General features: G+C 39.7%; 1 protein-coding gene across 7 annotated transcripts in view; it reads left to right on the forward strand.

Moving 5' to 3' along the window:
• The window catches only part of frmpd3 (FERM and PDZ domain containing 3), an 83,816-nt gene that overhangs the window by 47,501 nt on the left and 21,455 nt on the right, over nucleotides 1-14,860 (forward strand). For 6 of the 7 annotated variants that reach the window (XM_069170410.1, XM_069170412.1, XM_069170417.1 and 3 more), the window contains exons 3-4: nucleotides 14,405-14,517; nucleotides 14,640-14,794. In XM_069170410.1, coding sequence (XP_069026511.1) covers nucleotides 14,477-14,517; nucleotides 14,640-14,794 — 196 coding nt within the window. In that variant the 5' untranslated portion in view covers nucleotides 14,405-14,476. Of the gene's footprint in view, nucleotides 1-14,404; nucleotides 14,518-14,639; nucleotides 14,795-14,860 lie in introns of those variants that run through there. The other variant, XM_069170416.1, reaches the window with a different exon arrangement.

Consider the following 14,860-nt stretch of genomic DNA (forward strand, 5'->3'; position numbering starts at 1 on the left):
ACTGAGACACATGATTAGTGTACTAGCATGACAAATCTCTATTGTTACCATGGCAGCAGAGTTTAAAGAGTAGCTCTCAGTTAATTGACACTCTATGATTTTTCTTTTTGTATATGTTTGTGTGTTTCAGTTCAGTCACTCAGTTGTTCGGATTCCTAACTGTCACTAGAGATCCCTCCACTCCTGTTTCCTACATTACATTAACATACAACTAATTTGCATTGACAAACATGTAATGGCAAAAATTGTTGTCTGGATTTCATTCTATGGTAATGTGTTTAAATATGAAATGGAGCTGAAAACTATACTGTCAAATTAAAACAAAAGCCTCAAAACAGCTGCACAGCAGTGGACTCTGGTCCAAGGCAGAGGCAGGAGAGGAGTGGGGCCTTGCTGGACACAAGTGTGCAGGCAGCGGGAGCACAGTAGCTCAGCAGACTAGATAATTACACACCCTGATGGCACAGCCACTTGGTATTCTCTGCACACCCACTAAAACATACCACCACTAGATAACTCAGCCTTGAGAGACAGAGACAGAAGGAAAGAAAGTAAGGGAGAGCTGTTACAGAAGCTCCGAGATCAGCCAGAGTCAGACAGCGGGGAGCCTGGGTTACAAATCAACCCCTTGCCGTGGTCTGAACCTGAGGTGTAGAGCCCTATGACAGGCACAACTAACATGCTCCACTCATGGAGCAACTCTTACATTTTACCAAGTGATGTATAATCTTCAGAACAGGTAGAATCACTTAGCCTGGCACTGTTACTCACCGCTTCAGTCTTTGCCATGATTATAGTCTGGAAACCCTGTTTGCATTAAGGCTTGCTCAGCCACTCTAAACAGTGCGAGGGCATTAAGTAGTTCCAACAATAGCATCAGTGCTAGAGTTTTGACGTAAAACATAAAAGTATATGGTGGGCAATGCCGCTCCAATACTTTCAAAATTACACCAAAGTCTACGCCAATTGGAATGCAACGACTGGAAACAATCCCCAGTGGAGCGTGGGGCCTTATCAATACACACAAGCACTCTCTTGGCCTAAAAGTTGTTGGGAAAGCAGCACAGAAGATGCACTTCAATAAGTAATGTGATAATGGGGCAGAGAAGAGAAGTCAAACTAGATATTGGGGTTAGTGAAAAGTTGTGCTGGTGTGTCCAGTAGTTCTCATTATTACATGTTACTGAAATTTAAGGGAAATAGTGTTGTGCCAGCCAGACAAGCTGTTTGATATTCTCTAGTTGGCCTCTTATGTTGCTGTGTGGAAAAGAACAAAGGGGCTGGTAACATCACTTGCGCAGTTAAGCACAATCAAAAAAAATAATATTACAGAAAGAGGGTTTGTAGAAGTGTGCCTGAGTCAGAAAATGTGTTTACTCTGTGTGAAATGAACATTAGGCAGATACACAAATACGTGGAGGGTATGGGAAATGAGCCTCATGCTGCAGACTGCGGGAGAGGACCACTTTATTGGTAGTCACAAAAGGGCGGAGTTGGAAGGGGCGTGTGGGTGATGTCTCATGGGTAACAGCGATAGGAGGAGGAGGAGGAAGCAGCGATGCTGTATTTTGTCGAGGAAGAGTGTCAGTCTGTGTCGTTCCGCTGTCAGGCGAGCTGCTGAGAACTGTGTGCTTCACTGAAGGGTGACAGCAAAGAGACAGAGCCACTCTGCTGCTGTCACAGCCACTATGCCTCTCAGTTTTCAGCTGTGGGCAAATGGATGGTATAACTGGCTACAGGCTGCTGGACCTGAGCGGCTAATCATGCCATTTTTCCTGTGCATGCGAAAGCTATGGTCAAAACCAACTGTAATGGTCTCATTTACAGACTCTTTGAACAAAAAAAAAACATGGAGTCTAGAATTGATTTTGTAAAGGTCAGGAATATTAGCTTTTGGTGGTAACTTGGTCTCACTGCCAAAACTTAAAACTTCTTTCTTATTTACAGTATTTATACATCTTGAAAGGTTAGAGGGGGGTAAATAACAAGCAATAGATCAGGGATGAAAGTTGGCGCAGGCGCACAGCCGGTAGAGTAACAATTCAGAGTCCTGTCAGAGCGCAGGCAGCTTGTGAAACTTTGAGGAGAGAATAAGGCTATGCAGACTTGGCTTTCTCCTTTCAGCCTGACTGATGAATCAAATGCAGTCAAGTGGAACCTCTCCAGCCTGAGAACATAGATTCAAAATAACCAGCCAGGGAAACTGCCTCTCCTCCTTGAAGAAGCTTATTGGAATATGAGCTGTTTTCACTTAGAAAATATTCTTCATCGCTTACTTCTGTGCCCCCACATTTAATTTGGCATATTTTTATGTTTTCTTTTTTACTGCCCTGTAGCTTCATTTAGTTGTTTTAACTAATTCTCTACTCCAGCTCTGTCGCACCACCGCACTATAATTTAAAAGAACACAAGCACATTAAATTACATTCATGCACACAGACAAACAGAACTGTCAGTGTGAAGCTATATAACAGATTGGTGGTTCTTACATGTAAGGATATTATCTTTTTTTTGTCAATAACTCCGCATGGTTTGCAGTATTTGCTCTTTTTCCTCTTCATTTCACGTTGATTTATATTTATTGCAGTAACAAGCAAACGTCTGACTCAGCACATCACGCAGGGTCATTTTTTGTAATGTTTTTTCTGTGTGTCTGCCTCTCATAGATACTGTAGGTAATTGACCTTCAGCAAACCAGCACATGTGCTGTTTCATGGATGGATATAAAACGGACTCAAACTGAAGGTTAAAGAGATTGCCTCTATAGTCATCAAACCCCAGTGTTATGGAGATGCAGCTCTGCACTTGGCTGGTTCCCTCAATCTAAAAGCCTCTCCTTGCTGCTAGACAGTAAATGCAGCTAATACTATATGGCACTATGTAATATATCACAGGGATGCAACACCCTCAAAAAACATTCAAAATTCTCAATTTTAATTAAAAGGCGGTAATGTGCAAATTCTCTTGTTCACAGTAAAGATGACTTATAATTATGGAGTTATGAGTCCAATGTAGATAAATGAAGGAAAATGCCTACATTGTTTTGGCTTTCCTCAGACAGAACTGTCACATTTGCCATAATATTTATGACCTTTTTGGGGATACATTAAAGTCTGCCCCATGCCCTCTACAAACATTTTCTTTATGGCCAGGGAAGTAAGGGAAAGTCCTAACAAGCTATTTCACAGATGAGCGGCATTTCTTAACCTCATCCACCTTTTATCAAGGAGGATCCTGCTCAGTGACCTGCAGAAGACAAACATCTGTTTGGCTAACCTCTGCCACCTATCTCTCTGTGACAGACTGGCTGTTAATCACCATGCTAATCCATCACAGCTCACTGTCCCTCTTCTCCAAACCATATTTGTACATCTGTCTGCGTGAAACACTTCAGCTCGATGAACAGCAAAGGTACTATGTGTTTAGCTGACTCTGGCTTTAGGCGAAACCTGCGCTCAGACACAGTTTTGCCACAGTGAGAAATGGTCTCTGCTGAGCTGTGGGGGCTCGACTGTCACTACTAATGGTGCAGACACAAAAAAAACTCTGAACTACACTCAAAGACTGTGAAAGTGGTCAACAACAGCTGATCTTAAGTATAGTAGGTACAAGGCACTGTGTTACTATCGGAGCTCAGAGTCCAGGGCTGCAACTAACAATTATTTGTATAACTCATTCATCTGGCAGTTATCTTTTTAAATAACTGATTACTCATTTGGTCTACAAAAATATATGAAAATAGTAAAAGCTGCCCATCCCAATTTTCCAGAGCTCAAGCTGAACTATTTAAATGTCTTGTTTTGTCCATCACTCGGTCCAACAGCCAAACATGTTTTTACAATGATATCAACCAGAGAAAATCAACAAATTATCAACATTGAGAAAGATTAACCAATGACAAAATGACAACTAAGTGGTAATCAAATTTGTCGGCAATTAATTTTCTGCTGATTGACTAGTCGATTAATTGATTAATTGTTTCACTTCAATTTACAACATTGTGCTCTACACTTGAGGCTAAACATAATAGAAATAATAAGTTAATACAGATGAATCAGAATACTCCAGAGTTTATTTCCTGATTAGATGTTCTTGGGAATTGAGAATGCCATTAACTTTATTAGAAATTCATCTGCCGTTTATTCTCTCAATGAATTGATTGTAGTTTCACAGCTATACATCTACATTATTTTTTCCCAATTATGTTTAGGTGAAATCAATGGCTGTATTATGCTCAGAGGCACTGTTGAATTGTATTGTTGGTTGTTGTTTTTTTTGACTGAACAAAGCTCCACATTTATGGACTGCATGGGAGTCAACAGGAGATTGGATAGTTGGTGTACAAAACACTCGACTCTTACACCACAGACCGGTGGTTAATGGTTAAGATCTGTGAAAGATGGTGTTTTTCATTAAATGTAGACCACCATCTTTCACTAACCTTAAACCTTAAGTGCTGTGAGGGCTCAAACATAACCATAAATAGCTGAATACTGCTGTAGTCACTATTGTAGTCACTACTGTACTGTAAAATTGGATATTTCTGTGGGAAACAAGAAGAAAGAAAGAAAAGCATCAAATCCTTACATTGGAGAAGCAATTTCTGTTTTGTAAATGACTAAAACAACTGAATGATAACAGAAATAGTTGTAGAATAATTTTCTGTCAGTCATCTATGTGTTCAGCTTTAGTGAAAAAGATTTTTTATCATAACAAAACAAAGACTAATGTAAGACACTTAGAGAAGGCAGACAGACATAGGAGCAGGGTGGTAGTGATCTAAACTTTGGTCCTATTAGAGTGACAGTCTTGGCTGCTCTTTAGCAGAGAGGTCGTGGAGTTAATCTGGCCTGCAGATTTAGCACTCATGGAAGGTGGGATATCAATTTCCATGTTGTGGTGAAGGGCATGTGGAGCGATGATCACTGTAAACATGTAGGAGTGAGTCAGAGTGGTAGTAAAGCCAAAGACCAACAGGTCAGCCAAGTCAGATCAAGTGGAACCAAGAGCCCTTCAAATATTTGGCCTGGCAGATGTAGCTTTTTCATCATACTTCTACATCAGGAGGTGCCAAATGGAGATTTTCTTCCTGGGATTATCACTGAGAATTGCAAGTTGCCAAATTATTTTTATCCAATGCCTGCATGGTCTGCCTGTGTTTTTAGGGTTATAAATCTAACTGATACTGGCACAAAAACATCTTGTCATCTGTCCTTTCCATGAAAAATGTGTAATTAAAGATAGATTTTTATCCTCTAACATGATAAAGGAACAGACAAATCTTCAAGTGTGAACTATGAATTCATGTAAATTAATCATTGGTGTGTGACATGGGTAGATAAATCTGTTTATACTGTTCAGATAACACAGTTGGACATAGTATGATAAAGGCTGTCACTATCATTTATCCTCATTTGTCTTGGTCGAGGTGCTACTAAAAACAAAGTGAGTCAGTGAGGAGGAGGCAGAGAGATGTAAAGGGAGTTCAGTCCAGGTAAGAATGAAATGATGTCAGTGTGTTAACAGCTTCCAATGAAATCCATTTTTAGAGGTACATTTGTTCCCTCTTTAAAATAATGCTTGATACAATTAGGAAAAGAAATCAAAGTAATGAGCTGCATCTTTCTCAAGGTTGTGTCAAGTCCCACCTCAAAATCCTATTCACTTTTTCAGATCGTTCTCAATATCTAATATCTCAATCTCCAAGACAATACCTTGTGGAGACACATGACAAACAAAAGCACATGTGAGCAAAGCATGCATGTACAACTCTTTGTTTTCCCCCAAAACTTTTCAGTTCAGCACCCCTGGTTTGCTTGCTCTCACTGGGCTCTTGATTTGGGTCTCAATCCAGATACGTGTGTAGTCTGTTATCTACAGCTATTTCACTGGGTAATCGTGGTTGAGTGGGAGTTCTGAGGAACAAAACCTGGTAAAGTAAATTTCAGTAATCTATCATTTCAAACCAAATCAACAAACCAACACAGGTTCCCAACCTTTACTCCCACTGTCCAGTCAGAGCTCAAATACACTTAAATCTTTCAGATTCCAAATATGTTCATTTAAGCTGATGTTAATTGAGGTTTCATAAAACTATTTATTATATCAAAAGCACAACCTTTCAGTTGTTATTCTCCCAGGGCTGCAATCTAAACGATGTATCACTAGGTTGGAGCAAGCACTGCATTTTATATTCCTGAATAGTTTTATTCCAATGTGCTCTGGATATTTTCATAATGTTTTTTTCTTTACTAAAAAACAGTGGTCCAGGATGTGTTGATTTTTTTTGTTTGGTCTTTTTTAGTATTGTCTTCTTAGGTTTGGATCATCTTTTTTTTTTTTAACTGGGTGAAACAATTTGGGAAAGACAGGGCGTTTACAAGTCATGACTTTAGGTTGTGTTATAACTGAGTCCAATCAATGGGATACACATTCTGTGTAATTTATTGGTTACCGTGACAATAAATATACTATAAGATCACTCCTACACAAATAAATCTACCCCCTAAACACAAATATGTGGACATATTTTATTTACTTTTTTAACCATGTCATCATTTCTCTTCCTTCAAATTGTGCTGCTCCACTGACTTTAAACTCTAAGGAGCCCCTCAAGTACAGTAACCTTTGGCTGGGAACCAGTGGTAAAAAAAATCTACTCAGAAATGCAGAACTGAGACAAATGTGCAGCTAGGCACACAAAGGCAGATATTGTAAAAAGCCATGGATGCAGTTACAAATCTGTGCAACTAAACCAGAAGGCTTGGCAAGACAAAAACAAGTGAAGAACTCAACAACTCAACTAACTGTCTGTAAAACTTAATTTTCCACACAAATCAGACCCAAAAACTCTGAAGTAGTTAAAACAATGAAGATGAAGTTAAGATATGAAACTAAAATCAGGTCTTCTTCGGCATTCTACCTACTACTGTAGAGTCCCTTTACCCAACAGAGCTTATAACAAACTGTCTCAGAGGCCGATTAAAAGAATGTAAATTAATTTTGGAATGCATTTGGGCACGAAAGGTGGGAACAAAAAAAGGACAAAGTGCGCAAAAAAAACCCAGCCAGAATAGGTTCAACTCCAGATAATTTTCTGAGTTTGTTATTCTGTTTGTGTTGACGGAGCAGATACTAAACACGAGCTACTCTCAATAAAAGTGCTTTGGCTTGGTCTCATTGGTTCGGTTTGGTTGGAGAGATCCCCAGTATAGTTCTTACCTGTCAGACCTTCTGTAACATGTCGGCCAGGCCGTCTGACTTCAACTGGTTCATTGAGGCCTGTCTGCCATCAAAACTAACTGTGAGCTGCTAGCCGGGTTTATCAGCTGCTAGTTATTATTAATTCTTGCATAATTCACTCAGCAAATACAGTTCTACACTGTAACCTCCAAATAGGTCAAGACTATCAGGGCCTGTTAATGTTCCTACAAAAATAGAAGGCTCAAGTTATGGTGACATAACCCCGGCCCATTTTTAAAAACTCCTCGGATCTACAAGATTTAAGTGAATGACCTGAATGACACTAAAAACGTTGATTGTCATTGAAAGGCAAAAACTTTACAGGTTAGTTACAGCCCAAAGAGCCGATGGGTGGGCAACAACTTAGGGAGGGAAAGTGATAAACCAGTCAGCATAGCTTGATAAATGGATGCCATCTGCTCCAACTTGGGAGGCCAATTGTGTAAAGAGAGGAAACAATGAAGTGATGTTTGTCAGGTGAACACTTCCAGAGGCAGACAGGGAGTAGGTCCTGCAGCAGCACAAGTCTTTTTGTCTCTATCTTTATATCATAGGACAGAAATTACAGTTGTGGGGACATGTCAAGTGAGGCTTACAAAGATTGAATGTTTATTATTTACCTGGCAGCAGGGATGAGAGGAGCTGGTTGGAGGACGTGGGAGAGGAAAGACTAAAGTCATTGCCATTGTGAGTACAAAAAAGTGTGTAATAATAGATGTCACGTGATACAGTTCATAGGTGTTTTTTGATAGACTGAAAGGAACTGTGTAGTAATGGTGAAGGACGGGAGAGGAGGAACTTAAAAGATAAAGATGGAAAAGCAAAATGAGCTGCTTCCAATTTTTGTTGAGAAAGGACTGCCTGAGGTTTTAAAAGATCCAATCCTGCAGATAAAACACACAATGAAAAGTTTATCAGAAAGGATGTTCAGGAGTGACTTTCATATATCAGCCTTCACTTCCCCCTCTGAATTAATTGGTCGTGTAGTCCTGCAGTATTTCTGTGAGTCTGGATGGGGCAGCCTGTATTGACAAAAAGGATTAGGCCAAGTGCCGATGGCTTCATTTGATTGGCTCTCTCAATGCAAAGGCCTGTCTGTCACCACAAGTCACAAATCTCAAATCCCATAAAAAACAACAACTGCATTGACATTTAGGGGAAGTTTTATCGCAGCTTGCAACTGAAAACAGATTGAAGACACTGGCTACTTCGCTGCCAGAATGACTTTCATGGATGCAGCTTCCTAGAGGCCAAACATGTGACAGGCAGAGTATCTTTGTCTGGGAAGGCTCATTTCACAGTACACTAGGGAGATTATTCTGTCGCCTCTTTCATAATCCGAACAGGATTTCTCCAGAATCAAGGATTTGCTACATTTGATACAAAATGTTGGCAGCATGCACTCTAGGCTGACAGAGGATTTCTCTGTGATTGAATGGGAGTATATGTGTATGACTTTAAATACATGTGCATGTAAAATTGGATATAGTAATAATTGAAATAGGATCTATAATCTTTCTGCTCCGTTATCGCTGCTGTGGTGTTTTTCACATCATTAAGATGGATCATCGTCAGAGTGCAACATTAAGAAGTTGCTTCCGTGTCAGTTTTTTCCATAACTTTTCAACACGAAGAAAATAATCCTATGTTCCACTCTCTTATGTCTGATATAACACAGGTGTGATTACATCTAAATCCATTCCTAACATATGTCTAACATTTAGAATAACTTTCGGAATATTTTTGTCATTTGGACTACAGTTGAAGAAAACATCTGGGAGAGAGCACGCTCACTTCAGGATCACTCCTCTGCTTTGAATTTTTCATGTGAGAATGCAGTGTGTGTGAGTGGGTGTGTATGCGTGAGTGTGTGTGTGTGTGTGTGTGTGTGTGTGTGTGTGTGTGTGTGTGTGTGTGTGTGTGTGCAAATCACTAAACACTGACAATGACCTCCAGTGCTGTAGAAACAAGATGGAGAGTTACTGCAGTCTAAGTAACACATCCCTAAGCCCTAAATTCACTAAATGCCACTGCTGATGCTCAGCGCTTTTACTTTCTTTAATTATTTAGTCAGTCAGAGGATATAAGGTCTGCTTGTCTGTCACTCATACATAATCACAGTGTTAGTACTCACCTATTGTCTGGCTTCTCAGGGCAGTGATCCAATAATATATAGCCACTTATGGCTTTCCTCAATTTCCAATTAGTGCTGCGCAAGTCCCAAGTTTCTGAGGTTGATTCTATCTCTGATTCACATTACAATTTATAATTCAGCAATTTATCAGACGCAGTTAATCAGAGAGATTACCAATTAGCACAACAGTAAAGTAAGTGAAAATTCCTCAGGCATCAACAGTAATTCAGAGAGCCATGTGGAAGTGGCCATGGTGATTGTTGCTGAAATGGACTCTTTAATTCTATAATTAATACAACAATTAAACAATAATTACGAATCAACATTGGAGATGCAGCATTCACAGGGCTAAGCTGCAACTACAGCATGTAAGAATAGCCTGAACTAATTAGGTCTAAATAATGTTGCACAAGCAGAAAGAATGTTGCATTCATTTACTCTAAATGCATTAATCAATATTATCAAGCTCACGTTCCTCTTTAAGCATGTGTGTTGACAAGTTGCCTATTTTATGAACTTGGATACACATAGTCTACAAACCCAGTTGTTCATTTTGTAACAATAAAATCTCATAATTTGTGGTGAACAAATGCATTTAGTGGTGTTCATAAAGCCTTAATTTACCAAGTGAGGGATTTACGTTTCAGCATCTAATTTAAAATGTCACAGATGTATTGTGAAATGTGACATGAAATTAACTGTCAACCAACTGTATACCTCTTTAAATGTGGATTGTTAAGGCCTAAACATGATTTAAAAGGGATTTTTGTCTTTAAGGATTTATATAATATTGAACAAATCATTTTCTGACTTTTCTGATGGTAAACAGTGACTACTAATTAAGTTCTTGAGTATTTACATCATCCTCTATTAACCCAGGATAATACTGGTTATTTTAACAAGGAGAGGCAACTTTCACTGGACAGTCTCAGTCCAATTCAGATAATATATTGAATTTAAAACAAAAAACAAAAAACTCCTGAGTAACTAAATTGCGTGTCAGCAGGGACTGGGAGTGAATGCTCTTAGCCTCATACAACATTGAATAACAGGAGAGGCAACTGATTTACCCTCTCCTCAAGGGCTCACAGTGGTATGTCTAATTTCCCTGAACAGGACTGCTGCTTTCAGCCTTTACTATTTGTATTCACAATAGCTAAGATGTCCTTCATCTTTGCTCTCAGACTAAATTAATATGCCTTTTTGTCCTGCAAATTTCTGCAGAGCCTGTCTATGTTACTCTTTTTCCAGTGATGCTTAGTATATTTTTGATTGTGCCTCACTTATGCAATTATACTGTATATAATACGGAGCATTTAATCCAGTTACTATTTATTTTTTAGCCATATAATCTTAGACAATTCATGACTTAACCAGACTATCTGCCCGCATTACTGTAAAGATCTCCTCTCTTATTTAAACAATAAACAGACGTGGATTAGCAACAATACATTAAACTGCTGCTTTATTTTAATGGGGACTAGAAAGAGAGTTCATAGTTTCTACTGTTATGTGGCATAATAATTAATTTCAAGACCTTTTTATATGCTTATAGAACAAGAAATGTTTCAGTTTCTGTACCCTCCCTGATATGAACTAGGCAAACTGTCTCCTGACTGCCACACAGACACTTCAGCTATTGTGGAGAAAGTGCCCAGAAAATGTGAATTTTAAAGTCAACAGAAAGCAAGAAAAAGAGGAAAATGACATGATGAACTTAATTAAGATTTCTTTGGATTGCAGATGGACTGGTTCAAAGGTTGGTGAGGATTGAATGACTGACTGGCTGGATACGCTGTGATTTTAGATAGATAGACAGACAGACAGATAGACAGACAGACAGACAGACAGACAGACAGACAGACAGATAGATCGATGCACAATAATATATACAATAAAAATAGAATAATATTAAATTAAACTAACTAAGCAATATTGCAAAGATTTAAACAAACAAACAACAACCAACCAACAGTGCAACAGTGTTATAGTTGTGAGATTGATTTGGCCAGAGGTTTATTTATTGTATAGTCTTATTGCAGTGGGCAGGGATGATCTGTCCTTGTGGCAGCGAAGCCACAAATCACATTGGAACTGAAACAATTCAGCATAAGGAAATTCACTTCCCCTCCAAGCTAATGATAAACCTTTTAGAGAGGAGGCCTGGGAGAATAATAAGTAAAAGGGCATTCTTTCCACACCCTGAGGCCTGGTGAGCGACTGCAGACTGAAGCAGAGCAGGTATGATGACCTGACCTCTGGTGCCCGAGGACATGCTGGCATCCAGCCACAGTGGCTGCAGGGTGATCGGACAGCGTCTGGCTAGCCCGCTCCCCCTTGCAGCGACCACATCACTATTCTCATCCACCCACTATCCCTCCATCCGCTTCAACAAGCTACCAAGAGCTGTAGTCATAGCAACGGGCAGGCCTGCCGATGCCCTTGGGGATCATTTCTTGACAGAATTTCTCGGTGTCCTCTCTCAGTAAAAGGTTGCCCCCTCTGACTGTTCATCTTTACAGACATGTAAGCTTCAGTGTGCGTCAACTACCTTCATCGCTCTCCCTTTCTGTTCAGTTCTTCCTCACCACTTAATTTGAATGCCAAAACTAATGTCTAAATTATATAAAATCTGTAGTCCTGTGTGGTATTCACAAAACCACAGGTCCAACAAAAAGACAGACGGGGACATGTTGTCTGTTTCTGATTAAATAACAGTTACTTTGACTTGCTTAACAATGAGGTTTGTGGCAATGCACAATTTCAGCATCCTTTCAGTTTCTGTTTGATCTTAAAAGACTCTACAGTAGAGACTCTACTAAAACAAAATGGGCACCAATACCAATACTGATACCTTGACTTTGGTACGTCTACTTTTTCTTCACAATTTTATAAAATTTCTTTCAAGAAAAAGAAAATTACCTTACACATTAAGTCTTTAATTTGTATGCATTTTATAGGGTAGAAGTGTAACCCTGGTTGTTTTCTGTAGCTACAAGTGCAACGTAATAGATGTCACCAAAACATCTCACATGCAACTTCTTGCAAGACGCTACAATTTACAGATGTCAAGGGTAGCTTGCTGGTTGAACACAGGGAACCCTTACTGCAGCACAAGCAACTCAGACAGGTATATGGTGAAAAAATGACTTTGAAAATAGTGAAATAAGATGTTCTAATGTCAAATTTAAGTACCATAAGCTGAAAGCTAGGGATTTTATCTACGTAGGAAGGTCGCCCACGTAAAGGCTACGAATGTTAACTGCTGTGGCTCACTGACACTGATGAGATTTACTTCTGCTTAAACAGAGCAAATGTTAATGCTTTTTAAAACAAAAATGTGATAGTGTGGATGTAGTGTAGGTATCAAAACGTTGTACCGACTGACAAGACATTTTTTGACACTGGATTCTACCGAACAAATTTGGTCGTCGCCATAAAAGTATTGAATTTCAGTATCCAGCCCTATGTCTGGATATATTTCCACTTCTGCTTTCTGTTTTAAGTTTGTTTTTGTCACAATTTAACTTTCCTGTCATACTGGATTCAAGATAACAACAAGGATACTCGTATTGTCTACTTGCTTAGGTCATAAATCTCGCCTTCTCTGCACTAGAGAAGAGGCACTGATGTGTTTCTGACATTTAGAACAACACACAGAGTGCACACATACCTGGCAAAGAGCTAGTCAGGGGCAACCTCCTTAAAAAGCCGAACACAATGGGTGTCCTTCCACTAACTGGAGAAAGGAGACAGATGGTAGAAAGAGTAACATATTAGAGGGGCAGAGAAAAGAATAATAAATGGGGACGGAAGTGCACTGTCAGAATCCACTGGAAGAATCAAAGGAGAAAATAATCATTCTCAATCAAAAACACGTAATCCTTTTTAGAGGCAGAACCCGGTGGTGCAGTATCATTTGTCACCACTGTGCACCTTTGATACAGACAGATGATCCTTTGTAAGTCAGCTGAATACTGAAAACAGACATTTTTATTTAAATCTGATATTTTTAAATTATTAGTATAATTGAAAATCAAAGCACATGTAATGTAATGGATTTTAGTCATGGACTGAGCTCAATATGAAGCCTATCTTTGATACATCAACCCTCATCTGATACCATGACACAAGGTAGAGATCAGTAATGCCTCGCTGCAGTTGTAAATGAGCCATGCTCCCCCATAAGCCACTGTTATCAGAAATAAGAAGTGACAAGAATATGAATCTGGACTATTGACTAATGTGACTCAACCTCCCGTTACTGACAGTTTGTTCTGTGCTTGTGGCACTCAGAAAGGTATTTGCCCTCAACAGTGCATCCTTGCATAATAATCCTGAGCAGTATTGCCATGCTCTTTATCTGCCTCTCCCTATTTTAGCCCATCTGCAGCACAATCAGATTCTCATCTTTAGTCAGCAATCATCAAAGTCCTAGATTGCAGCTATGAACAGAAAAATCTGTCTCTCTTTCCCTCACACAATAATTTCCATTTCAATTTTTTTGCCACAAACACAGAAACCCACATGTCACATCCACACTTGCACTCAGTCTTTCAGTAATCTTGCTTTCACTGCCTCCCACACAGGCATCTGTAAAAGAGCACGTGTGTGCTCACAGCAGTAGTTTGGTTTTAATGTGTTCCATCCTCTGTGTGCATTAAGTTGCAGGTCCTTGATTATTGCAGTTTTTCTGAAGGCATGACTCAAATGCTAGATACTTTTAGCAAATATATTTCAACATAAACGCCTAAATTTCTGGTTCAATCCTGCACATTTTTCAATACAATAAAAGACCTGGTGCTGAGTCAAATGCAACTCATCGATAGTGGCAGACGTCTGGAATCGTAATCTTCAATATTACATTTTGCAGCTTCACATTTATGATAGGTTTTCTGTGTAGCAGCATTTCAAGATGTGCTTAGACAAACTCAACAAAGGAAAACAAAACAGTGCTTTTACTGTTGGGAAAGCAGGGCATCTCACTCCTTTGCTTGCATCCCCTCTCGCCTCCCTTCTCTTGAGCAGGTGAATGATTGCGAAACAGAGAGCAGCCTTTGCATTGCAACCCCGTCCCATGCTGCACCCTCCTATCAGGGGATGGCCAAGGTCCAGGATGGACACACGAACGCATGTGACAGGTACACAGTGCTACTTGGATACTAGTTTTTCTATGCACGGACTGCACATTCATCATTCTCTGAATTAAAAAAAAAACGTGGCTTATTTGTCCTTCTGCTCTGTGTGTGTTTGTACTCTACAGCACTGCAATGTTAGAGGAGAGCCAAGATGGAATGGACAGTGGTACCCTGAGTCCTGCCTCAGCTCGACAGGTCACCATCCAGCGCCACCCGACTGAAGGCTTTGGCTTCATTGCAGGCAGCCAGCGGCCTGTCATCGTACGCTCCGTCTCTGCTGGTTAGTGTGTGTGTGTGTGTGTGTGTGTCTGTGAGAAAGATAGATAGCGGATACAAAGAGAGTGGT

The sequence above is a fragment of the Embiotoca jacksoni genome, unplaced genomic scaffold (genome assembly GCF_022577435.1).
Source record: "Embiotoca jacksoni isolate LCO1_2020_lvr unplaced genomic scaffold, fEmbJac1.0.p SCAF_5, whole genome shotgun sequence".
Classification (NCBI taxonomy): Eukaryota; Metazoa; Chordata; class Actinopteri; family Embiotocidae; genus Embiotoca; species Embiotoca jacksoni.